The 26,817-nt window shown below is 37.5% G+C and overlaps 1 protein-coding gene and 1 pseudogene across 2 annotated transcripts in view; one reads left to right on the forward strand and one right to left on the reverse strand.

Moving 5' to 3' along the window:
* Positions 1–24,825, forward strand: part of LOC113885801 (L-lactate dehydrogenase C chain) — a 32,997-nt gene extending 8,172 nt beyond the window's left edge. Inside the window, exons 4-8 of one of the 2 annotated variants that reach the window (XM_027531459.1) lie at positions 3,319–3,492; positions 7,501–7,674; positions 8,966–9,083; positions 18,111–18,234; positions 24,342–24,825. In XM_027531459.1, the coding sequence (XP_027387260.1) occupies positions 3,319–3,492; positions 7,501–7,674; positions 8,966–9,083; positions 18,111–18,234; positions 24,342–24,506 (755 nt within the window). In that variant the 3' untranslated portion in view covers positions 24,507–24,825. The remainder of the gene's footprint in view (positions 1–3,318; positions 3,493–7,500; positions 7,675–8,965; positions 9,084–18,110; positions 18,235–24,341) is intronic. The other variant, XM_027531458.1, reaches the window with a different exon arrangement.
* Positions 23,522–24,334, reverse strand: LOC113885800 (annotated as a pseudogene).
* Positions 24,826–26,817: the final 1,992 nt, after the last annotated feature.

The raw sequence follows: 26,817 nt of genomic DNA on the forward strand, positions 1-26,817 counted from the left end.
CTACTATTAATAGTTGAGAGTGTTCAATATACCTTGGGTATCGGTATGTTTTACATCAGTTAATCTGTTGAATTTGTTGAGCAGAGTCAAGTTAAAAAGCTACTCCTGTATTAAAATACTTTTAAAAATCATTCAGCTTTTAATTTCTAGTAATATGGCAGGATAAGTACCTGAATCAATCCTTTTGCTATAAATACCAAAACTTCTGCAAAAAATATAAAAGAATAAATATCAATACTTAAAGAATTGATAAGCTCTTAATAAAGTTAAGACATTTTCAGAACAGGGACTGAATGAAGGCAGGAAATGGTAGAGTTAAACAGCACTGTTGCTAGTTTTCACTAGCTAGTGTTAGCCAAACCTAGGGAACTTGAATTTTGGTTTTCCCTGCCTCAAAGGAGTTAGCAGACTGGAGACAGCCTAATTTGAGGAGGTGCATAGGAAATAACCCCATAAAGCAAGACCCCAGTGGACTACACCAGGGATCAGTAAACTTTTTTCTGTAAAGGGTCACATAGTAAGTATTTTAGGCTTTGTGAGCAGCATAGTCTCTGTCAAAACTTGCAGCCCTTCTGTTGTATTAAAGCATCCATTGACAATACATAAGCATGTGGGTGTAGCTATATTCCAATGAGACTTTGTTTACAAAAACAGGTAGTAGAACAGATTTGGCTTGCTGGCCTTAATTTGCCAATTTCTTAATGTAAGAATGACCTGGAAATAATTCCCTTCTCTGTATCTCTGGGAACTACAAGTAAAATTGACTGTCTCAGAAATGCTTTAGTAAAAGAGGGAAATGGCTGCTAAGGATTTGGAGCCACAAGTTGGCCCTTAATTCCAATAAAAGCTTAGCAATCTTAAGATAGTCTCTGGAGGAAATACATTTTATTTAAGGCTTCAAAGAACTTCCCCAAATAAAGTTTCATGGAAGGTAAACATCTCACAGTATGAATAATTAAATCTACAAGAAAAAATGAGCAGGAACCAACAGAGGCCGCAGTAGATTTCTGATAAAGAAATTATAAAACAAATTATAATTTAACTGTGATTATTTAAAGAATAAAGTGCAAGCTTGAAAATATCAGGATAAGATAGGAAACTATAAGAAAAAGAACAGATTTTTAGAAATAACCAGATATTAATATAACTTCTGAATGTGAAATGGAATGAAATAAAAAATTAATAAATTTAATAATAGAGCAGACATATTTGAAGAAACAAGTGGTGAATCTAAGGCAATTACCCAGAAGATGGCAAGAAGGAGAAAATATGACAGGTTAAGAATCATGGCGTATAGACTGAGACAGTGTAAAATACTACTTAGAAGAGTGAATCAGGCAGAGGAAATACTTGAAAAGATTTTGATTTAGCATTTTGGAGAACTGATGAAAAACAACCCATGGATTCAAGCCAAATAATCTCAAGACGGATAAATAAAAATCCCCATCTAGACACAGTCTTGTGAAATTAGAAAATATTAAAAACAAAGAGAATTTTAAAATGATCAGAAAACAAATTACCTACAGAAAAGGGAGGGGGAGGCAGACTGACTTATCAATAGTAGCAGTGAGAGCCGAAAACAATGGAATGATATCTTTAATGTGTGTCTGAACTTAGTTGCCCCAGGCATATGGGGTTTTAGTTCCCACACCAGGGATGGAACCTGACTCTTCTGCATTGGACCGTGGATTCTTTTTTTTTTTTTTAAACCCTTATGTGGAGGTCTGACTTTCAGTAGATTGCTGTAAGGGAGCCGCTCTGCTACGTATGAAACCCAGACCCAGAAGCAGGTCCTCTAGTAATGGTTTAGCACCAGGTTCCCAGGAACCATGCTGTGCTTGTCAGGGGAGGGGGCAACCTCCTTTCTGGGCTGTACACTACGTTCCAGGATGAAGCACTCTGCACCGGACCCTAGTCCCTATGTGGTGGGTGCACAGCCCCAAGGGACGTGGGTGGCAGCCCAAGGAATGCAGATTCTTAACCACTGGACCACCAAGGAAGTCCTATAATACTTTTTTAAAAAGTCCAATATGGGATACTGAACATCGTGTTGTTGGGCTTTATAAGTGAAATATTTTACAACTGGTCGTCAGATTTAGAAGGTTAATTTTCTTATGTGAATGAAGAACTTTTTTATGATCTTAAGCATAGCCCCTCACAATAATCGTTATACATTCTCACTCTTCGAATCCTCAAACACACATAAATTCTAGAATTCTAAACCTCTGATTCATATGGTATTTCTAAGAATCCAGAGAGTTGAGTTGCATTGCCTCAGGCTTTAATAAAAAATAGAAATGTGGGCTAAAAGGGATGGTAGGTTCTATTATTTTGTTTTTTTAAATCATGCGAACATTGGTAAATCATTAGTGACAAGATTTCCTTCAGGTTATACTGGGTAACACTGTTGTTCAGTCACTCAGTTGTGTCCCACTCTTTGCAACCTCATGGACACCATGAGCAGGCTCAAGCATGCCAGGCTTCCCTGTTCTTCACCATTTCCCTGAGTTTGCTCAAACCCATGTCCATTGAGTCAGTGATGCCTTCCAACTGTCTCATCCTCTGTCACCCTCTTCTCCTCCTGCCCTCAATTTTTCTGAGCGTCAGGGTCTTTTCCATTGAGTCAGCTCTTAATAATCAGGTGACCAGTGTATTGGAGCTTCAGCTTCAGCATCAGTCCTTCCAATGAATATTCAGGGTTAATTTCCTTTAGGATTGACTGGTTTGATCTCCTTGCTTTCAAAAGGACTCTCAAGAGTCTTCTCCAACACCACAGTTCTAAAGGATCAATTCGTCAAGGCTCAGCCTTCATGGTCCAACTCTCACATCAGAACATGACTACTGGAAAAACCCTAGCTTTGACTTATAAGGACCTTTGTCAGCAAAGTGATGTGTCTGCTTTTTAATACATTGTCTAGGTTTGTCATAACTTTTCTTCCAAGGAGCAAACGTCTTTTAATTTCATGGCTTCCCTGGTGGCTCAAACAGTAAAGAATCCACCTATGATTCAAGATATGCAGATTTGATCCCTGCATCAGAAAGATCTCCTGGAGAAGGGATTGGCTACCAACTCTAGTATTCTTGCCTGGAGGATTCCATGAACAAAGGAGCCTGGCAACCTATAGTCCATAGGATCCCAAAGAGTCAGACGTGACTAAGATAACATTAGTGTGTGGAAAATCTGTTCATTTGGAAGTGTGAGCCATGACAGTAGTGAAGTACTTTAATACCATCACCATACAATAGACTTTTAAAGAATTAAGGCACAGAGATCATGGCAGTCTTGATCCAAATATTTTCTTTTGTTTCTTTCTTTAGATTACACTGTATCTGCAAATTCCAAATTAGTTATTATTACAGCAGGTGCACGGCAGCAAGAGGGAGAAAGTCGCCTTAACCTGGTCCAACGTAATGTGGATATCATGAAGTCAGTCATTCCTGCCATAGTCCAAAATAGTCCTGACTGTAAGATGCTTATTGTTTCAAATCCAGGTGAGTCTTTTCTATTCCCTTTAACTGCATAAGGATGATATTTCCATTCAGTTCAGTTACTCAGTCATGTCCAACTCTTTGCGACCCCACGGACTGTAGTACGCCAGGCCTCCCTATCTGTCAGCAACTCCCAGAGCTTACTCAAACTCAAGTCTATCGCATCAGTGATGGTATCCAACCATCTCATCTTCTTTCGTCCCCTTTTCCTCCTGCCTTCAATCTTCCCAGCATCAAGGGTCTTTTCCAATGAGTCAGTTCTTCACATCAGGTGGCCAAAGTATTGGAGGTTCAACTTCAGCATCAGTCCTTCCAATGAATATTCAGGACTGATTTCCTTTGGGATGGACTGGTTGGATCTCCTTGCAGTCCAAGGAACTCTCAAGAGTCTTCTCCAACACCACAGTTCAAAAGCATCAATTCTTTAGCACTCAGCTTTTTTTATAGTCCAACTTTCACATCCATACATGACTACTGGAAAAACCATAGCTTTGCCTAGACAGACCTTTGTTGGCAAAGTAATGTCTCTGCTTTTTAATATGCTATCTAGGTTGGTCATAACTTTTCTTCTAAGAAGCAAGCATCTTTTAATTTCATGGCTGCAATCACCATCTGCAGTGATTTTGGAGCCCCAAATAATAAGGTCTCTCACTGTTTGCATTGTTTCCCCATCTATCTGCCATGAAGTGATGGGACCGGATGCCATGATCTTAGTTTTCCTAATGTTGAGTTTTAAGCCAGCCTTTTTACTCTCCTCTTTCATTTTCATCAAGAGGCTCTTTAGTTCTTCTTCGCTTTCTGCCTTAAGGTTGGTGTCATCTGCGTATCTGAGGTTCTTGATATTTCTCCCGGAAATCTTGATTCCAGCTTGTGTTTCATCTAACCCGGCATTTCGCATGATATACTCTGCATGTAAATTAAATAAGCAGGGTGACAATATACAGCCTTGACGTACTCCTTTTCCGATTTGGAACCCGTCTTGTTGTTCCATGTACAGTGCTAACTGTTGCTTCTTGACCTGCGTACAGATTTCCCAGGAGACAGGTCAGGTGGTCTGATATTCCCATCTCTTTAAGAATTTTCCACAGTTTGTTGTGATCCACACAGTCAAAGGCTTTGGCATAGTCAATAAATCAAAAGTAGATGTTTTTCTGGAACTCTCGATTTTTCAATGATCCAGTGGATGTTGGCAATTTGATCCCTGGTTCCTCTGCCTTTTCTGAATCCAGCTAGAACATCTGGAAGTTCATGGTTCATGTACTTGTTGAAGCCTGGCTTGGAGAATTTTGAGTATTTTGCTAGCGTGTGAGATGAGTGCAATTGTGCAGTAGTATGAACATTCTTTGGCATTGCCTTTCTTTGATATTGGAACGAAAACTGATCTTTCCATACCATTTCTTTTTTTTTTTTCTTTTTAAAACAATGTCATTTAGCAAATTTATGATGATAAACCACACCCATCCAAAGTACACAATACTTTTGTTTTTCCCAGAATTATTGGTATATAATTGACATGTAAATTTTATGCATTGTTGTTTAGTCACTAAGTTGTGTCCAGCTCTTGTGTGACCTCTTGGACTGTAGCCTGCCAGGCTTCTCTGTCCATGGGATTTCCCAGGTAAGAATAAAGGAGTGGGTTGCTATTTCCTTCTGTAGGGGATCTTCCCAACCTAGGGATCAAACCCATGTCTCCTGCACTGGCAGCTGGATTCTTTACCACTGAACCACCAGGGAAGCCTATCATATGCTGTGAACTTATCATATACAGATGAACATATCATATACAGATGAACTTATTTACAAAACAAGTATAGTCACGGATGTAGAAAACAAACTTACGGTTTACCAGGGGAGGGGGAGGGAAGGATAAATTGGGAGATTGGAATTTATGTATGCACACTACTACACATAAAATAGACAACTAATAAGCACTAATGTATGGCACAGGGAGCTCTAATCAGTACTCCATAATGGCCTATATAGGAAAAGAATCTTAAAAAGAGTGGATATATGTACATATATATATATTGTTTTGTGTGACTTTTATGAGTTAATTCTATCAAGTCTGTATTCTTTATTATACATGGACACAGAAGTCTGTTTCATCTGTTTAGTGATCTACCAGGAGTGGATATACGTATAACCGATTCACTTTGCTGTGTACCTGAAACTGACAAAACATTGTAAATCAGCTATACTCCAAAAAGGGGCTTCCCAGGTGGTGGAGTGGTAAAGAATCTGCCTGCCAGTGTAGGAGACACGAGAAACAGATTCAATCCCTGGGTCAGGAAAATCCCCTAGAGAAGGGAATCGCAACCCACTCCAGTGTTATTGCCTGGAAAATTCCATGGACAGAAGGAACCTGGTGTAGGCTACAGTCCATGGGCTTGCAAAGAGTTGGACAGGACTGAGCACACACACAGAATACTCTAATAAAAATTGAAAAAAATATTTTATTCAAAAGAGAATAAAAAGACAGTAAAGTGAAAATAAAATGATGGAAAAAGATATTGCATACAAATAGGAGCTAAAAGAGAGCTGGAGTTGCTATACTGATATCACATAAATTAGACTTTAACACAAAAATTATTGTTGCAGACCAGAGTATTATATAATGATAAAAGGCTAATAGATGCAGATAAGGCAGTAAACAAAATTCCACACTGAATTATGATTTTAAAAAATAATTTACTAACCCATGAATGAAAGGAATTTTCTTCAACCTCATAAAAAAATATTTATGAAAAAACCCCAGCTAGCCTTATACTTGATGGTACTAGACTGAATGATTTTACTTCTAAGACCAGGAATGAGGCAATGAGACTTGCTTTTGCCACTTCTGTTTAGCATCATGTTAGAAATTCTAGCCAGAGTAACTGAATAGAGATTTATCAGATATTTTAAATGAACTATTTTAACTGTGGTTAACGAACTAAAACAAAGCATGTCTAAAGAACTAAAGGAAATAATTAGTCTGATCTCTCACCAAATGGTGAATATTACTAAATAGATAAATATTATTTTTTTAAAAAGAATAGAAATTCTGAAGTTAAAAAGTTAAATGAACATTAACTGGAGGGACTCAATAGCAGAGTGAGAAAGCAGAAGGAAGAATCAGTGGACTTGAAGACAGGGTAGTTGTTTAATGCCTGGGCTTTCTCAGGGACAGTTTCTGTTGATGTTTTTTTCTGTTTGTATGATATGTATTTCCTTATTTTGTTTCATGCCTCATAATTTGTTGAAACTTGAACATTAAAAAAGTACAATAGGGAAACTCTGTAAATGAAATTCTTTCTTCTCAGCGTTTGCTCTGCATCAGCTTGTTGTTTGTTTTGTGACTTTTATGAGTTAATTCTGTGAAGTCTGTGTTTTTTATTATATGTGGACCCAGAAGTCTTATGTTTCATCTGTTTAGTGATCTGCCATTGATTGGACAAAACTTTCCTTAAATTCTTGGAACCAAAAGATACCTCCCAGTCTTTGCTGCAGGGCTCTGTGTACAAGTTGGGGCATGCCTTCAATACTTAGCCAGGCAGTTTATAACTGTGCCTTTGCCTTTACTTCCTGCTTTCATAGAACCTCATGATTAGACAGAGCTAAAGTTTACAATCTTCTCTTGTTTTTCCTGAGCATGCACACACCTGCATACAATCCTAAGCATGCGTGTGGCTTTATTCTAAGTAGGAGACTCTGATAGTTTACATGAGGCCGTGGTGATGGAGAGGAAAAATCTAGGTGATCTTAAAGAGATCATTCACCGATCATTAAATATACAGAGGCATATATGTTATTTCAAAAAAGAATCTTTCATTTTAAAATTCTGATGGTGAATCATTTAATCTTTTAAAACCCATCTGAGAGATTATCTTTTTTTCTTTGTTGACTTGCTTCATTTTGAACTCTAATGAATCTATATTTGACTCTAAGTCAATTGATCTGTCTATTCAGAAAATCAAATTGTAAGAAGAAGTTACTATGAATCTTTCTCTAACAAGAAATTTTTCTTCCTAGTGGATATTTTGACATACGTTGTCTGGAAGTTAAGTGGTTTACCTGCAACTCGTGTAATTGGAAGTGGTTGTAATCTAGACTCTGCCCGTTTCCGTTACCTAATTGGACAGAAGTTAGGTGTACATCCCTCCAGCTGCCATGGTTGGATTATTGGTGAACATGGTGATTCTAGTGGTAAGTGTAAACTCATTACAATTATATAATCGCACTTCTCATCTTTAATAATGCTTATTGTCCTTAAAGTGTTGGCATTTTACTGTTTGTTTTCCTTAACTTTCAGTCTTTTGTGGCATTGATTTAGCTACCTCACACAAAATAGTGCATAGAGCATATAGCTATTTTAAAATTCAATTTTTTTTTTTTGGTCTGGAGCACTTTCATTGTGGTTTTAAGGACAGAATTATTAAGATATAATACACATCCCATAAATTTTACCCATTTAAAGTGTGTAATTCACTGCATTTTTATTCACAAAGTTGTGCAACCATCACCACAGTCTAATAGTAGAAAATTTGCATCACCCCCAAGAACTCCCATTTCTGCACTCACGCCCTGCCCTAACCACAGGCAACCATTAATCTACTTTGTGACTCTTGAGATTTGTTTTTCCCTGACTTTACACAGAAATAAAAATTTTTAATGTGTGATTTAAACTATTACTTAGGTCATATGTCTTGGCTCTTTTCCTAACTTAAACATTTAATCTCTGCTACACAATTAGAACTTCATGCTTATAATGCTCTCTAATTCTGTGATGTGTATCAGTCTTCTTTCCATAATGCCAGTAGATCCATTGAGAATAGGCACCATTTATTCTTTTATTCAATCATCCATTTGTTCAAAACATTTAATAAGTAAGTACTTCTCTTTTCTTCATACTTCAATGGTCATAGTATAATAAGTATTTTTTATTTGATTTAAACACAATTTTTTGACCAGTGCCTTAATTTGGCACCTTTTGGCTTCTGTTATTGTCTTAGCTTAAAAGACAATAATCATTAAAAATAATTTTCCAGATATGTTTTAATTTCTCCCATTTAATATTCCATGATTTTATTTTTTTAAAAACTCTGTATGGTTTAATAGTATGATATTAATTTATTGCTGTTTGCCCTCTTATAATATTTTGTAATTTCTTATAGATTATTTTCTTTGTGTATTCTATATTTGTATCTTGCTTTAACATGCCTCCTTACCACAAATTACAAATAAATTCTACTGCATATTTTATGATACTTTATAATTTTAGTTTTTACATTTCTCTCTTTTGTCTATTTGAAACTTATTTTTATATATGGTGTAAGGTAGGAACCTAACTTTATTCTTAAAAACCACACTAAACTTACCATGTATGTATAAATTAATAAAATATGATAAAGCCAACACCTGGGTAAAAAAAATCCACTGCACTTAAACAACTGAAGTATTGGGAAGAACGGTTCCTAATGAGATTTATTTCTTTTAGTGCCTTTATGGAGTGGAGTAAATGTTGCTGGTGTTGCTCTGAAGAGTCTAGACCCTAAGTTAGGAAGTGATTCAGACAAGGACTCTTGGAAAAATATCCATAAGGAAGTTGTTGGAAGGTAACATTAGTTATTCGCTTTCTTAGTACCTTAATAATCAGTTGTAACAACATATTTTACAGGCAAAAAGTATAAAAGTTGATTTTTGCTTTTTGTGAGGTAAATAACATTCTGAAAATTCCCAAAGTTGGACTCACATAATGCATAGCTTTCTTTTGGAGGACATTTTTCAAGCAGAAAAGAAGACAGTAAGTACTTTCTGTTTCTATGATTTTGACTAAGTATATCATATAGGTGGAATCCTTCAGTATTTGTCTCTTAGTGACTAGTTTATTTTGCTTAGCATAATGTCCTTAAGGTTCATCCATATTATAGTATATGTCAGAGTTTCCTTACATTTTAAGACTGAATAATATTCTGTTGTATGTAAACATACCACATATTGCTTATTCATTCATCTCTTGATGGATTCTTGGTTGGCTTCCATGCTTTAGCTATTGTGAATAATGCTGCTGTGAATATGCATGTACAGATCTCTTTGAGACTCTGTTTTCAGTTCTTTTGGGTATATACCCATAAGTGAAATTGCTGCTGCTGTTGTTCAGTCGCCCAGTTGTGTCCGACTCTTTGCAACCCCATGAACTGCAGCACACCAGGCCTCCCTGTCCCTCACCATCTCCTGGAGTTTGCCCAAGTTCATGTCCATTGCATCGGTGATGCTGTCCAAGTGTCTCTGATGCCCTCTTCTCCCTTTGCCCTTTGTTTTGAGGAACCACCATACTGTTTTCCACAGTGGCTATACCATTTTACATTCCCATCAATACTGTAGAGAAGTTCCAATTTCTCCACATCCTCACCAACACTTGTTATTTTCTCTTTGACAGTGGCCATCCTAATGGATGTGAGATGGTATCTTATTGTAGTTTTGATTTGCATTTCCTTGATTAGTGATGCTGAGCATTTTGTCCTGTGCTATTTGGCCGTCTGTATATCTTATTTGGAGAAATGTCTATTCAAGTCTTTTGCCTAGATTTGAATTGGATTTTTTGTTGGTTGTTGAGTTTTAAGAGTCCTTACTGTATTCTGGATATTAATCTCTCATCAGACAATTTACAAATATTTTCTTCCATTCCATAGGTTCTTTTTTAAAACCCTAGTCATAGTGTCTTTTGATGTACAAAACTTAGAAATTTTCATAAAGTCCTTTTGTCTGTTTTTTCTTTTGTTGCCTTTTGTGTTCTATTCCAAGAAATTGCCAGGTGCAATGTTATGAAGTTTTGCCCTGTGTTTTCATGTAAGAGTATCATAGTTTTAGGTCTTATATTCAGATCTTTGATTATCTTGAATTCGTTTTTGTAAATAGTTTTAGGAAAGGGTCCAATTTTAATCTTTTGCATGTGGATATCCAGTTTCCCCAGAATCGTTGGTTGAAATGACCGCCCTATTCCCATTCAGTGATGTTGGCACAATTTTTGAAAACCAGTTGAACAGATTTTCAGATATGGAGGTTTACTTCTGAGCTTTCTATTCTATCTCACTGGTCTATATGTTTATGTTGATGCCAGTACCATGCAATTTTGATTACTGTAGTTTTATAGTTTAGTAAGTTTTGAGGTCAGAAAGTGTGAGTCCTTCAGCTTTCAAGGTTGTTTTAGCTATTCCGAATCTCTTGAGATTCCATATGAATTTTAGGGTGAGTTGTTCAACTTCTGCAAAATCTATCCTTGGGAATTTTATGGGAATTTCACTAAATCTGTAGATGGTCTAGGGTAGTATTAGCATCTTAATATATTAAGTCTCCAAAGTAATTAACCTCCAATTAAAATAAATAAATTAAAAAAATATATTGTCTCCAATTCATAAACATAGGTCGTGTTTCCATTTATTTATGTCTTCTTTAATTTCTTTCATCAGTGTTTTGTGGTTTTCACTGTTCAAGTCTTTTACCTGCTTGGTTAATTCTGAAGTACTCTTTTTTTGGTGCTATTGTAAATGGGATTGTTTTACTAATTTCCTTTTTAGCTTGTTCATTGTCATTAAATAGGAATGCAGTATTTTAATGTTGACTCTACCTGCTGCTGCTGCTGCTGCTGCTGCTAAGTCGCTTCAGTCGTGTCCGACTCTGTGTGACCCCAAAGACAGCAGCCCACTAGGCTCCCCATCCCTGGGATTCTCCAGGCAAGAACACTGGAGAGGGTTGCCATTTCCTTCTCCAATGCATGAAAGTGAAGAGTGAAAGTGAAGTCGCTTAGTCGTGTCTGACTCTTAGCGACCCCATGGACTGTAGCCTACCAGGCTCCTCCGTCCATGGGATTTTCCAGACAAAAGTACTAGAGTGGGGTGCCATTGCCTTCTCCCTGCTACTTTCCTGAATTCATTTATTAAAAGTTTTTTTGTTGCTGTTGTTGTGTGTATGGAATCTTCATGGTTTTTGTATATAAGATCATGTCATCTATAAGTAGAGGTACTTTTATTGCTTCCTTTCCAAATTTGAATGCCTTTTATTTGTCTTTCTTATCTAATTTTCTGGTTAGAACTTAGAATGTCGTGATGAATGGAACTGGCAAAAGTGAGCATCTTTGCCTTATTCTTGATCTTAAAGGAAAAGCTTTTAGTTTTTAACCATTGGGTATAACTTTCACTATGGGCTTTTCATATACGGCTTTTATTATGTTGAGGTAATTTTTTCTACTCCTGGCTTCTAAGGTGTTTTTATCATGAAAAAGTGTTATAAATTTTATCAAATAATTTCTCTGTGTCGATTGTAATGACAATGTGGTTTTCCTCTTTTATTCTCTTACTGTGATATATTACATTGGTGGATTTTGGTATGTTGAACCATCTTTGCTTCCTAGGACTGAATCATGGTGTATAATCCATTAAATACTGTTGAATTCAGTTTGCTAGTATTTTGTTCAGGATTTTTGCTTCACTGTTTGTAAGGGATAACGGTCTGTAGTTTTTTCTTTTCTCTCTTTCTCCCCCGTCTGCCCCCCACCGCCGCCACTTTTTAACTATTTTAATTTAAAAAAAAATAGTGACTTTGTCTTTCTTTGGTATCTGTGTAATGCTTAGAATTAATAATAATGTCTTCACTTTCATTTCTGATTTTAGTAATTTGAGTCTTCTCTCTTTCTTCTTAATCCATCTAGCTAAAAGTTGTCAATTTTGTTGACCTTTTCAAAAAACTGTTGATTTTTTTTTATTGTTTTTCCATTCTTTATTTTGTTATTTCCACTCTAATCTGTACTATTTACTTCCATCTGCTAGATTTGGGTTTAATGTGTTCTTCTTTTCCTAGTTCCTTAAGTTGTAATGTTAGATTGTTGATTTGACATCTTTCTTGCTTTTTAGTGTAAGCATATATGGCTGGCTATAAGTTTCCCTTTAGCACTGCTTTCTTTGTCTAATAAGTTTTATCTTATGTTTTCATTTCCATTCATCTCTTAAATATTTCCTAATTTCTATTGTGATTTCTTTTTGACCCATTGGGTTGTTATAGTGTGCTTTTTAATTTCCGCAAATTTGTGAATTTTTCAGTTTTACTTGTGTTATTGATTTCTAAATTCCCCTGTTGTGTCAGAGAGTATACTATGATGCCTGTCTTATTAAATCTGCTGAGACTAGCGATTTCCCTAGTGGTCCAGTGTCTAAGACTCCATGCTCCCAATGCAGGGTGCTCAGGTTTGATCCCTGGTCAGGGAACTAGATCCCACATGCTGCCACTAAGAGTTCACACGCTGTAACTAAAGGGTCCTGCATGCACAATGAAGATTGAAGATCCATGTGCCACAACTAAGACCCGGTGCAGCCAAATAAATGAATATTCTTCAAAACTGAAAAGAACTAAATCTATTGAGACTTAATTTGTGGCATAACATTTAGTCTACTCTAGAAAATATCCCATGTATACTTGAGAACACAGATACTGTTGTTGTTGAGTAAAGTGTTCTGCTAGATCTAGTTGGTCTATTGTGTTGAATTCTCAGTTTCTTTCCTTACTTTCTGATTGAGAGTGGGGTATTGAAGTCTTCTTCAATTATTCTTGTAGAACTGTCTATTTCTTCCTAATATCTTCACTATTTGTTTCATGTATTTTGATGGTGTGCTATTAGATGCATATATGTTTATATAATTATTGTTTTATTTTCTTGAACCTCTGGTTAGTATATAATGTCATTTGTCTATTGTAAACTCTTTGATTTAAAGTCTGTTTTGTCTGACATTAGTATAGCCACCCCTGCTCTCCTTTGGTTACTATTTGTATAAAATATCTTTTAATCTATTTGTGTCTTTGGTTTTACTTACTTTTAAATAAGTTTCATGTGATAGCTTGTACTTGGTTCATGTGTTTTTATCCATTCTGTCAATCTCTTTTGCTTGGAGAGTTTAATTCATTTACATTTAAAGTAGTTACTGATAAGGAGTGGCTTCTGTCATTGTGCTCTTTGTTTTCTATATGCCCTAGAGCTTTTGTTCCTCATTTCCTGTATTACTGTTTTGTGTTTATTTTTCGTAGTGGAATATTTAAATTTCTTTCTTATTTTCTTTTGTATATATCCTACAGCTATTTCTTATAGCTGTTTTTATTCTGGTTGCCATGGGGGATTACCTTTAGCACCCTAAAGTTATAATACTTTTAATTGAATTTCTACCAGCTTAACTTCAGTAATGTACAAAACCTCTGCTACTTCATAGTTCCATCCTCACCCCTTTTGATTGTTAATATCATAAAATTGCATCTTTATACACTGTTTGCCCAAAAATATAAATTAATAATTCTTTTAAATGCAGTTTCTTAAATTTGAAAATGAGAGTTACATATCAAAGTCACAGTGATACTACCTTTTTGACCAATTGTTCTTTTAAATGTATTAGTTTCTAAAATTATGCAGAAAACAAAAAGTGGAAGTAGAAATTATTGTTACCATATTACTAGCTTTTATAAATATCCATGCATTTACCTTTATTGAGATCTTTATTTTTTCACATGACTTAAAATTACTGTTTATTTCACCCTGCAGGACTGCCTTGACTAATTCTTGCAGGGCAGGTTTAGTGGCGATGAACTCCCTTTGCTTTTGTTTCTTTCGCAATGTCTTAATTTTTCCCTCACTTTTAAAAAATAGTTTTGCCAGATGTAAGATTCTCGATTGACATTTGTTTTCTTTTTTATCAGTTTAAATATATCTGCCCAGTACTTTCTGGCTTCCAAAGTTTCTGGTGATGATCTTATTTTTCACTTTTCTTCAAACTTTTTTCTTTCTGTTTCTCAGGCTCAGTTATTTGCATTGTCCTGTCTTTTAAGTTTGCTGATTCTGTCTTCTGCCTGCTCAAATCTGTTGTTTAATCCATCTAGTGATTTCTTTTTTTCATTTCACTTATTGTACTTTTCAGCTCTAGGATTTGGGGCCTGGGGTTTATTTTTAGGTTTTATATTTCTTTTTTGGTATTTCCATGTTGTTCACTCATCATTTTCTTGACTTTCACTATAGCTTCCTTTAGTTTTTTGAGCGTCTTTAAGACAGTTGTTTTAAAGTCTTTGTCCAGTATATCTGCCATCAGTTTTTTTCCTCCAGGGACAGTTTCTGTTGATTCATTTTTTCCTTTGAATGGGCTGTACTTTCATGTATCTTTGTATACCTTGTGATTTTTTTGTTGTTGAAAACTGGATGTTTTAATCTAATAATGTGGCAACTTTAGAAATCAGAATCTATCCGGTCCCCAGGGTTTGCTGAGTTTTTGTTCTTGTTGGTATTGCTTTTGTTTTTGATTGTTGAAAGCTGTTTTTGTGCCAAGGACCAGCCTGAGTTGTAATCTTATGGTCTTTGATGTTGTTTCTAAGCCTGTGCACATAGGTGGTTACTTTCTAATTTCCTCAAAATATGCAATTGCTTTTGTATATTCTGGTCTTCAGTGTCTGGCTCCTAAGTGGAAACAAGAAATATTAAGGAAAGAGGAAAAGGGTACTTGCTCTTTACATTCCCTAGAGGCCACCTGAATAAAAAGGGGAGAAGCTTGCAATAGTTGTGGGGAGATGAAACAGTAATGGCTTTGCCCTCTTTGTCTCCACCTTTGTTATCAGAAGCAGTAATCATTCATTAGAAAACAGATCTCCGATATTTGAAGAAAAGAGTCCTTTTCACAGGCTGTGCACAAGCTGCTTTGGGTACATGTGAACAGCTGCTACTGTGCTAAGAGCTGAAATTAACCACAATTTAATATACAAGCCTTCCCTTGGAAGTTTTGAGCTTTCAGAAGACTCCAGAGTTTCCCCAAAAGTTATATCAAACAGAATCTGGCATTGCATTTATTGTCTAGGTGGAGAGATAGATTCCTGGTGCTCCCTACTCTCCATCTTCCTAGAACCCTCCAGTACTTGAAGGTGAAAGTTGCTCAGTTGTGTCCAACTCCTTGTGACCCCATGTACTGTAGCCCTCCAGGCTCCTCTGGTCCATGAAATTCTCCAGGCAAGAATACTAGAGTGGGTAGTCATTCCCTTCTCCAGGGGATCTTCCCAACCCAGGGATCAAACCCGAGTCTCCCACACTGAAGGCAGATTCTTTACTATCTGAGCCACCTAGGTTTTTAAACCTAGACAACTGTTTTGTGAAAAAGCATACTCAAAGCCATCTTTCCAGATACTCTTACATTTACCTTGATATCTCATCATGACCTGGGTGATTATCTTTGTGTTATATATTGCTCATAATTCTTATGACAAACATGTCCTAATATTTTATACATAGAAAAAAACAAGCTTTTTATACCTATAATCACCAGAATGTATAAGATCAAATAGGTAACCAAAATCCCTCACCAGATGTTTTGATAATTCTTAATTAATTGTACTATCTTATTTTTCCTTTTACCATCATTTGTACCTTATTAAAGTTATTTGATAGCTGCATTTAATTATGTGTTCAGTTTCTCTGAACCAAACTTATTTCCTCTTCTGGTCAAACTATTCCCACATCAATTGGAAATTTCAGGTTAATATCCAAAAAATATCTTTTCTTTGATGGTTGTTAGTGGTATGTTTTATTTTCTTAAATTTTCTTAAGAGGACCTACAAACATTTGTTATGCCATATAGCTTTGGATAAGAGATTAAATTAATGCCTACCAAATGAAATGTATGTTAATATTACAGAATCACTTCATATCATTCTCAACAAAAATGTCCCTTTCCCCTGTCTACTATATATTTCCCATTATAGGGGCTATTGGGAGCTGTTTCCCAGTAAATGCAGGAATCTATCTGATCTGGCAGGACAACTATAACCTAGACACTAAGGAACGTGTTTTAGCCAAGACTGGTTTCCAGACGTCACGGAGTAACCCATCTTTATAGGGATGTTGCATTGTTGGACTTTTGTCTGCCCAGTCCCTGATAATTGTTCTACAGGGACTGTTAGTTTCTTTTTCATTTGAAACACTGTTGCTGTAAGGGAATAGTGATTAAGATCACATTTTCCACTGAAGTCCTGTGTGATCTGAATACCAAATACTGCAACACATTACAGATCAATACTCATTCCAGTTAGTCCTTAACCATGCAGTGTCCAAAATTAAATTATTTACCCCTTTTTCATTTAGCAGAGGGTCTATAGTTATAAAGACTCCTCAGGATACTGCTAGTACTTTCCTTAAAACAACTCAACTCTTACATTACTCAACTCTAATTTTTCAGTGCCTAACTAACAATTGCAGGGGAGTGACAACATGATTTGATAGGATGTCCTTCCAGTTTCTGAATGGAGCATTTACTTTACAATATGAGTCAGTTTTTGTCTTAAAATACCTGCCTTAAAACTGCTTTTTCTTGATTCTCCCTTTTATATCAGCAGTTTTAATTTCATTAGGAAGGTTAACAACAACTAAAGGATTATGTTCTTAGCCATTTTCTTCTGAACCCTCTTCTCCAGATTCCACTATTAAGATTTGTTCTCAGTTACCTAAGGCATAGCTTTCTTCAGCTTTAAACACCACCAGTCAGTCAGTCACTAGGCTAAACTTCCTTTCCTTTTTTTTTTTTACTTACCCCACAAAGTCTTGGTTATATTGAGAGTCTGAAAGTTAATCTTAATTTTGATACCAATCTTCACGGCCTCTAATAGTGCCCTGGTTTTGGATTGATAGTCAAATCACAGGACACCACAATAAGTATAGTCCATGTTGAGTTGATACATTTGCTACTGAGTGTGTTGTGTGCAGTCCTGGAGCCTTGAAACTGTGCCTAGGTGGTTGCAAGAACCCCTGATACAAATAATGATGCTGTACATTCTGTGTTTCTTGTCTTGGATCCTTTTCTCAAAAATATATAAAATCCGAGCTAAGTTAAAACGTCTTTGTCCTTTAAGTTTTACTGTCAATCCAAACTCAAGATTGCTATTGGTGGCAATGCAAAAATAAAATACATATTTATTACAGAAAATAAGAAAATTCATAAGCATAAAGAAGAGGTCACCTGTAAGCCTGTTACTCAAAAATAATCATGTAATAATTTGGTGGATTGATTTAATTCTAAAGTTCCTATAAAAGTACATTATGTTTTTTACAAGCCTGAGATAAGAAATTACATAATATTTAGGATTATGCTATTTTCCTTTGACAAAATATCAAAACATTTCCCCATGCTTTAATATATTATTGGTTTAATAATATATCCTTAGGGAAAGTATGTAACTTAAAATTATATAAAGTTTAAAGTTACATTGACACCTTAAAAATTTTATGTGGTCAGCAAGATATATATGCTTTCAAGGTGATCAGATTCTATGTTTGGATATTTAAGCAAAAATACAAAAATTTGAAGCTAAGTTTCATTTCGAGTGGCACAAATGACCTAGTTCTCTGCCTTTATGGTAAACAAAAGATAAATTACTACTTACAGTGAATAATGAAGTTTATGAGAATAATATAGAAATTTTTATTGCCTATTCAGAGATAATTTCAAGAAGAGATCTCTAAGAAAATTTTAAGAGTGTTATTGACATATAGGTTGCTTTAGAATGGATGCTTGAAAAATATGTTCTCTCTGAATCAATTCTCATGAATTTGATTTTCTTACTTTCCACAACTGTAGTGCCTATGAGATTATCAAGCTGAAGGGGTATACCTCTTGGGGTATTGGACTGTCTGTGACAGATCTGGTAAAATCAATTTTGAAAAATCTTAGGAGAGTGCATCCAGTATCCACTATGGTGAAGGTAGGCTTAAATAGAATCTTCACTTATCATTCTTTTAATAATGCTGAGTCCTTACTATGTGCCAGTCATTACACAAAATGTTGAGAATATATTGGTGAACAAAACAGTCAGAAACCCTGACCTTATAGAGTTTAATGAAAGATAGCAACTTAATAAAACAGTTACAAAAGCAAATAATAACACATTTTGTTAAGTGCCATGATGACAAACTATGAAGTTCTTAGAGTATACAAGAAAAGAATTTAACTGCTCTGGGGAGGGGGCATTCTTGGTACAGGCAGGCAAGCTTTTCTAAGGAAGTAAAATGTGACCTAATCTGAATAATGAGTAGGAGTTAATTTGGAAGGCTGGACTAATATTCCAAGCAGAGGGAGGAACACATGTGAAGGGGACCTGAGGTAGATATAAAAAGAGGACACTTGAGAATCTGGAAGGAAAAAAAAGGTCAGTTATTGAAATGCACAGAGCAAAGGGAACATAGGGAGGTGTATGATAAGGCTGGGGGAAGTAGGCAGGTTGGGCCACTGAAAGTCTTATAAATGTTATAAAGGTGTTTGGGTCCTTACCATAAGAGCTATGGAAATCTACCAAAGAACTTAAGAAAGGAACTGGTTTTACAGTCTTTGTTTTTGTTGTTAAAAAGATTCCTGGGGTTGTGATAGACAGAACAAATTTGAAGGGGACAAGAGTATAGGTGGGTAAACTTGGGAAGAGGCTGTGTATTACAGAAAAAAGTAGTAGTAGAGATGAAGAGCGGAGAAGGCAATGGCACCCCAACTCCAGTTCTTTTGCCTGGAAAATCCCATGGACGGAGGAGCCTGGGAGGCTGCAGTCCATGGGGTCACTAGAGTCAGACACCACTGAGCGACTTCACTTTCACTTTTCACTTTCATGCATTGGAGAAGGAAATGGCAACCCACTCCAGTGTTCTTGCCTGGAGAATCCCAGAGACGGGGGAGCCTGGTGGGCTGAGGGAAGGCATATTCAAAGAGAATCAGATTTGAAGATCATGTTTGCAATTAGGGAGAAATTGAATTTGAGGTGCCTTTGTAATGTCTGAAAAAACAGGCAGTTGGGTACAAGCTTCTGGAATTCATGAAAGAGTTTTGGGTTGCAGTTATAAATGTGAGCATCATCAGCATGAAAACGGTAAGCAACAGAAGCCAACTCAAACTAGCTTAGGCAAAAGAAGATATGTTGACTCATGTAACAGAAATGCCAAGGAGGCCTGAACCCCATGCTCAAATTGTATCATTAGAGCTATTTTTTCTCTCAATCTCAATCTCAAAGCTATTTTTTTCTCGAAACAATCTTTGCTCATCTTTTCACTCTTGTTGGCATTAATATCCTGTGGACATTTTTCATAGAACAACAAAGATGGCATGCTTAGAGCCGACAGTAGCAGTACCCTGCCTCTCCATTGCCCATATTAATTTCTTGATAATTGGCTTTTTGGGGATTACTTGTCCATTCCCATGATACTTGTCGGTTAGGGAGAGGAAGTTACTGAAAGGAAAAGAGAGGTTCTGTGCTAAAAAAAAAAAAGATAAAGAGATACTTGACAGGCAAAGACAATAGATATCCCTTACACATGGTAACTGAAATCATGAATTTCAATGAGCTTGCCTAAGGAGAGAGTATAAAGTGACAAGACCGATTGAGTCTTGAGGAATTTCAGTTTTGAAAGCTGAGTTTATAGTATGAGTCCACGGAGCTGACTAAGTGGTGGCCAGAGTTAAAAGAGAAACCAAGAGAACACAAAACCATGGTAAGCAAGTGAAAGGAGGATGCCTTAAAGATGAAAGGATTGGTTTTCTGTTGTTGATTGATGTGAAGTCATGTAAAAAGAGGGTTTGAAAATGCAAGGAAGATACAGTCACATATGTTATTGAAAGCCTTAGCAGGAGATGTTTAATAAAGTAATAGGAATGAAAAAGTCTGATTGGAGAACACCAGGGTCGTCTTAACTTTGGCAGTATTGACTTTCGGACCAGGTAATTCTTCATTGTTCAGGATGACTTTTGTGTTGTGGGATGTTAGCAGCATCCCTGGCCTCTACTCATTAGATGCCAGTACATATCAATTTTGACAATCAAAAATGTCTCCAGATATTACCAAATGTCCCTTGGGAGGCAAAATCATTTCCACCTGACAGAACCTCTTAAGTAGCTGGGGAAATTAAAGCCAGTGTGGAAGTAACTCAGTCATGTCCAACTCTTTGCGACCCCATGGACTGTTGCCTGCCAGGCTCCTCTGCCCATGAAATTCTCCAGGCAAGAATACTGGAGTGGGCAGCCATTCCTTTCTTCAGGGGATCTTCCTGACCCAGGGATTGAACCCAGATCTCCTGCATTGCAGGCAGATTCTTTACCATCTGAGCTACCAGGGAAGCCCAAAAGCCAGTGTAAACAGCTCTTTTGACGTAAGTGACTGTGAAAATAGAGCAGTAATTGGGGAGGAAAATCAGGGCAAGGCAAGTTTTTTTCTTTTAAAAGATAAGACGTAAAGAAGATATTGGAGATAGAAATAATAAGCAGAGAGAGTGTTGGTTAATAAGCAGAGCATTTGTGAGGATATTAGACCTAGGAATGAGGAGGAATAGATATCTGTTTTAATAGAATGGATGTGAGAGTTGGACTGTGAAGGCTGAGCGCCAAAGAAATGATGCTTTTGAACTGTGGTGTTGGAGAAGACTCTTGAGAGTCCCTTGGACTGCAAAGAGATCCAACCAGTCCATTCTGAAGGAGATCAGCCCTGGGATTTCTTTGGAAGGAATGATGCTAAAGCTGAAACTCCAGTACTTTGGCCACCTCATGCGAAGAGTTGACTCATTGGAAAAGACTCTGATGCTGGGAGGGATTGGGGGCAGGAGGAGACAGGGACGATAGAGGATGAGATGGCTGGATGGCATCACTGAATCAATGGACGTGAGTCTGAGTGAACTCCGGGAGTTGGTGATGGACAGGGAGGCCTGGCGTGCTGCGATTCATGGGGTCACAAAGAGTCGGACACAACTGAGCGACTGAACTGAACTGAACAAAGAAAACAGTGAATCACAGATTTGTAAGTTTGGCATTAGAAGCATCTGATGATGTCTATCTTTTTAGTGAAAGGAGACAAAATCATCTGCTACAAGTCAAGGGAGATAGAGAAAAGTCAGATGTTTGAGAAGATTTGAAATCACCGTTGTAGATAATAAGAAATAGAAGTTAACAGAATCAAGGCAGAATTTCTATCAAGTGGACTCATTTGAGATTGAAAAGCATTAATTTTAACATATTAACAACTTTGTTGTGTCATTTTTCTCTAGGGATCTGAGTGTAGGAATGGAGAAATAGCTGAATTCATTGGGGTTTGGGTTTTATTTCAGGAGTGTTAAGGAGAGAGAGGAAGACTGAGATAGATATAGGTAGTTTTGGTTTCTACACGTTAAAAATGAGTTTGACCTTCTACTAAAGGGTCACTGTCAAGTTCAAGACCTTTGCCCTTAAATATTATATACATACAAATGAATAAATTACAAAAGAAAATGATTAATAAAGATTTAAGAAATATTTATAAAAGCTAAAAATTAAAATAGGCAAAGGCTCTTAGAGTATGGCAAAAGGGTTACAGAATGGACCCAAGAAATGAATCTTAAGTTGGAAGAATCTCATAACAAAGTTCAGAGTGGGATACTTGGGGTGGGAAGAGAGGGTCTCATGAACTAAAGAAAGAAGACAAGGAACTGGAAAGAAAGGGAATTGGTTGATTTATCCACATGGACAATGACATCACCAAGGATAAGGGCAGAAACTGAGAGGGAAGATTATTAGGTGTTAGAGTCTTTTATGAATAACATGAAATACTCAATAGGTTTGGAGATGGTGATTAGAAAGAGAAGAGCTAAATAAGATGAGCCTCAAAAAATAGGGGGAATTTTTTTAAGAGGGCAAGGGATTAATAATTTGGAAGAGATGGGAGTGATTCCACACACTGTTCCTCTTTTGAGGATACAAGGGGCTCTGGGAGAATAAGCAATTACCTCTAGAGGGCTCCTGAAGAAGAGTTAGGTATCAAATGAAGGCTCCTCAAAAAAGATTGAGTAATTTGGGAATTTCTTAGTCACTACTGAACAAATCAATAGATGAGTTATATTTTATAGGAAATACTTAAACATTTGACATTAAGAGCAGAATCACTTGTATGCTGTTATTCTTTTTTCCCAGTTCATTTTTATTCACATTTTCAGCAAATAAAGTTGGCAATAGAGTTTATTTATTATATTAACTTGACTTTTTTTGGTCAATAAATAGAGAATTCTCTTTAAATAACCATTTCCTCACTTCATGGCCAGTCTAGGAGAAAAGGAAGCAAATTTCAGTGCATCCAGGGGTCATATTGCCAGCCAGGCATGATGCTTAAAGGGAAAGAGGGTAGACTGAGGGGCTGGCAGCAGGTCATGGTCAGCACACAGGGATAGGTCAGGGTAGGGCCCTTATTTCCAGTCCATCCAGCAGCCCCCAAGTGGGATGGACATGCATTTCCAGTTCTAAGAAGCCCCTTCTATAGGAAGAGAGACAGTGAAAGTAGAGGGAACAAATTCCTGAATCACTAGCAGGGAAGGAGAATGGCTTCTGCTCCAGCCACACTAGCCTTTTTCCTGATGCCACCCAACCAACCCCTGCAGCTCATGTTCAAGCTCCAAAAGGCATTGTGCTACACAGAGGTAGCACCAGAAGGACCACGGACAGGAAAGGGAAGTGGGAGGAGGTAAGTGTAACTGGAGCTGGAATGTGACTGGGAAGGGAATGTGCGCTGGCAGTCTGGTGGGCCAGTGGCCTTCCGTGGCTAGGCATAGACCAGAGTGAAGTGAATGTGAGTAGAGCCTGGTGGGGAACCCTGCCAGGAGAAGACATGTAACTAGTCTGAGGAAATCATGAGGTTGAGTATCACGTGGCTCCCAAAATGAGGGAGTTGGACTGCAGTGGAGGAGATGGATAGGGAGTCCTTCTGTGGGCCACTAGAATAAAACAGGAACACTGAGCTCCTGAGGAGAGCCCCAGAGATGGTGAGAGGGAGGCTTGGTTGAGTAGTGCCAGTAGACTCTGAGCTATCAGGGGAAGCTGGGAGGCACCACTCCAGAGTCAAGGAGCCTCTTCCCTTGCTCTGTGCTAGTTCCTGGTAACTTAACAGTCAGATTTGGAGGAAGAGCAAGACCTTCCCATTGCCGCCTCCAACCCTATGTTCAACCCCAAGGGGTGAGGTAGGAAAATGCAATGGGTAGTGGGAGGCAGAGGTGTGAGATCTACTGAGTCTTCTTATCTTCCAGGGAGGAGGTGGAGGCTGGTGTGTGGTCATGTAGGCATTGTGTGAGTTACCCAGGTTGTAATAGGCTCTGGCAGCTGCCTCTATGGCCTTGGCTTCAGCTCCAGGGTTGGAGGGAACATCAGGGTTGCTGATGGAAGGTTCCATGGCCCCAGGATAGGGTGGTGGCCATGGCTGCACCTATTCCATGGCCCTGTCCATCATTGAAGGACCTGGATAGAAGTCAGGTGCCAGCCAAGAGGGCAGGGGTGCATTCCATTAGTGACTGGCAGGGAGATTACATAAACCCTGCTGGGCATGTGAGAGGACCTTGTACCCTTAGGCTCTACCTCTGGAAACTTGAGAAGCCACCTGTTAGCACCTGTTGTCCAAACTTAATGGCATCCCCTGGTATAGAGATTATGCAGAGCAGAGCTTTTCTAGCTACTTCCGCCTTCACTGTTCTCTTATTTTACACCAAAAAACAAACACAGCCTGCTAGATCTCACAGGCTGCATAGTCCTTCATCAGACTGCATGACATCCTTTCGCTTAGACAGAAATATGACAAAGGTTAGGGGTAAAGTAGACAATGCCTTTCTTTGTTCCTTTGAAGTCCTCTGGAATGTTCTTTGTGTCATTAAACACAAGTTCTTACATGGTCTTAAGACATTAGGATGCTTTTGGTGGTATGCTCTCCACTGCCCTCAGTGACTCTTCTTGAGTTCCATATCCTCTCTGTATATTCTAATTCTGAAGCTCTCTTGCGTAGCAGCTTTTCCATATCACATTACTGAATAATAACCTAATTTTGCCTTTTAGGGCTCATATGGAATAAAAGAAGAAATCTTTCTCAGTATCCCTTGTGTCTTGGGACGAAATGGTGTCTCAGATGTTGTGAAAGTTAACTTGAATTCTGAGGAGGAGGCCCTTTTAAAGAAGAGTGCAAGCACACTTTGGAACGTCCAAAAAGACCTGAAATTTTAAAACTTTTTAATGTTCCGTGTTTTAGAGAACAGAAGATAGTAGGCTGTATATTTATATTTTGAAAGTATTCTCACCTGATCTGTAAAAAATAAAAAGAATATTGGACCTATGACATAACTCCAGTCTCTCAAGACTAGAAAAAGGAAATGGTAAAGAATTTCTCCCCTTTAGGAATCTCTTATAGCTCTATTCTAATGGGCTCAACCTGTACAAATGTGTCATAAATGTAAAAGTTGGCTTCAGGTTTATTAGAATATGTATAATAGTCCATTTATACAGAGCTTATGATTCTTCTCATAAAACAATGGGATTTCTAGTATTGAAATTTCATCTTGTGCTTTATTCCATTAAGACATCAGCATATTCACTTTATATTGCTTCAGTAACTTCATGCATTTACATATAATCATTACAATTAATATCAATGTATATCAGAAGGAAAATAGAAATAAAACTTTATGGCCTAAAAAAATTAAATGAGGTATCTTCACCCTGCAAGTATTATAGCAATTAATATAAACTCAAATAGTTGATTTGGTCCCACTGTTAAAATACCACACAGGGAGTTTAGACCAGGTTATTAATTTAGCAAACTACTACTCTGCTTGCTGTATTATGGTTATGAGGTCAGTATGACATGATTTCTGCCTTCAAGTATCTCACAGGGAGATTTAGGGTACCTCATCTAACTGGTTATAGATGGATGCTTGAAACAGTCAACTGGTAGCTCCCTCTTGGTGTCCAATGTTAGGAGTACATGTGCTTCATACGAAAATATATATTTCCTTGATTCCACAAAGAATTTAAGGCAGCTATAGGAAATAGACAATGAAACAAAAACTGAAAAATCAGGACCAAGGTAATTTATAAATTAGGACAGGATCAGTGGGAAAATTAGAAGGCATATATACAGGCCCTGAGGACTTACATGGCTCTAGTGGAGGCAAACCCATTTGGTTAGAGAATTACGGTTCACTCTCTTGTTATTCTTGCTATTTAATAGCTTTCAGTCATCTACTACAGAATGTGGTTGGTTTCCCATTATTTTGTTCTCTTTCCTTTTTTTTTCACCTCTTCCCTTGAATGTACAAAATATGGTCGTGAGTGAGAGTTTCATTAGGATGGGGAGGAGGGGAGTCTAATGTGGGTTTGTCTTTTTATTTTTTAAAGTTCCTCTTGTATACCAAATTAAAACTTCATTTTAGGAAAACCTTGCAGAGATTAAAAAAAAAAAAAAGCTGCAAAATATACTTTCTACAGGGAATATTCTAGGGAATAAAATTGCTCTACATTGTGTGTTCTCAACTGGACCATTATTGTCCCAAGGGGTGAAAATTGGTTCTTGGGTAGGAGGTTGGTGAAAAGTCTTTGATATTACAAAGGTTTGACTTGCCAAAGTTCAGGCCTACCAGACAAAAATCTCATTCTATAATACTTAATTTGACGATGTGGGGACGGGTGAGGGAGCTGAACTATTAGGGATAATGTCTGAAAAAGCTTTTGAGGAAAAGACAATGAAAATAAAAAGGTTGAGAAACACTGCCCTGCATTTTATAAAAGAATTTGTCAGATGTGTATTATGTTTTATGATTCACAAGTGCGTTAGAAAACAGTCAAGTAGAATGTGGTGGGAGAAGTAAGGAATGAGGGGGGATTTTATTATATTCTACATTTAACAGACTTCATAAATAATGAGTTGTAGAAATGGTTATCAGTTGTGTCTATGGTTATCAATTAGCACTGCCCTGATCAAAGTCTTAGTTTTGCATCTCACTTAAAAAATCTCTTGCATAGAGAGGGTTTAAAATTTTTTTCTACTTCACTTCAGCTCATATTTGTGGGTGGTAAAAAGTAGCCCTGAGATTCCTTTCTCCCACAGCCCTGGTGAAAAATTCCCAGTGAAAAAGTGAAAGTGACAGTGTTGGTCTCTCAGTCGTGACTCTTCTTGACCCCAAGAACTGTAGCCCGCCAGGCTCTTCTGTCCATGGGATTCTCCAGGCAAGAATACTGGAGTGAGTAGCCATTCCATTCTCCAGAGGAACTTTCTGAATCAAGAATCAAAAGCCCTTACTTATCCTATACATTTAGACAAGGTTTGTTAAAAATAAATTGACTTGGGCTCCCCTGTAGCTGGATTCTGGGCAAGGAATGCTGTGTGTGATGGCCGAGGCCTTTTGGTTCAGCGTGCCTGCTTCACCCCGTGCACTTGGAGCCCAGTGAGCCTCTGAAGCCCGCCGGCCAGAAGCCTCAGCCTGCAGGCCGCGCAGGTGGCAGGCAGCGGGCGCGCCGCCTCAGCGCTGAGTGGCCAGCG

The sequence above is a fragment of the Bos indicus x Bos taurus genome, chromosome 29 (assembly GCF_003369695.1).
Source record: "Bos indicus x Bos taurus breed Angus x Brahman F1 hybrid chromosome 29, Bos_hybrid_MaternalHap_v2.0, whole genome shotgun sequence".
In the NCBI taxonomy this organism is placed as follows: Eukaryota; Metazoa; Chordata; class Mammalia; order Artiodactyla; family Bovidae; genus Bos; species Bos indicus x Bos taurus.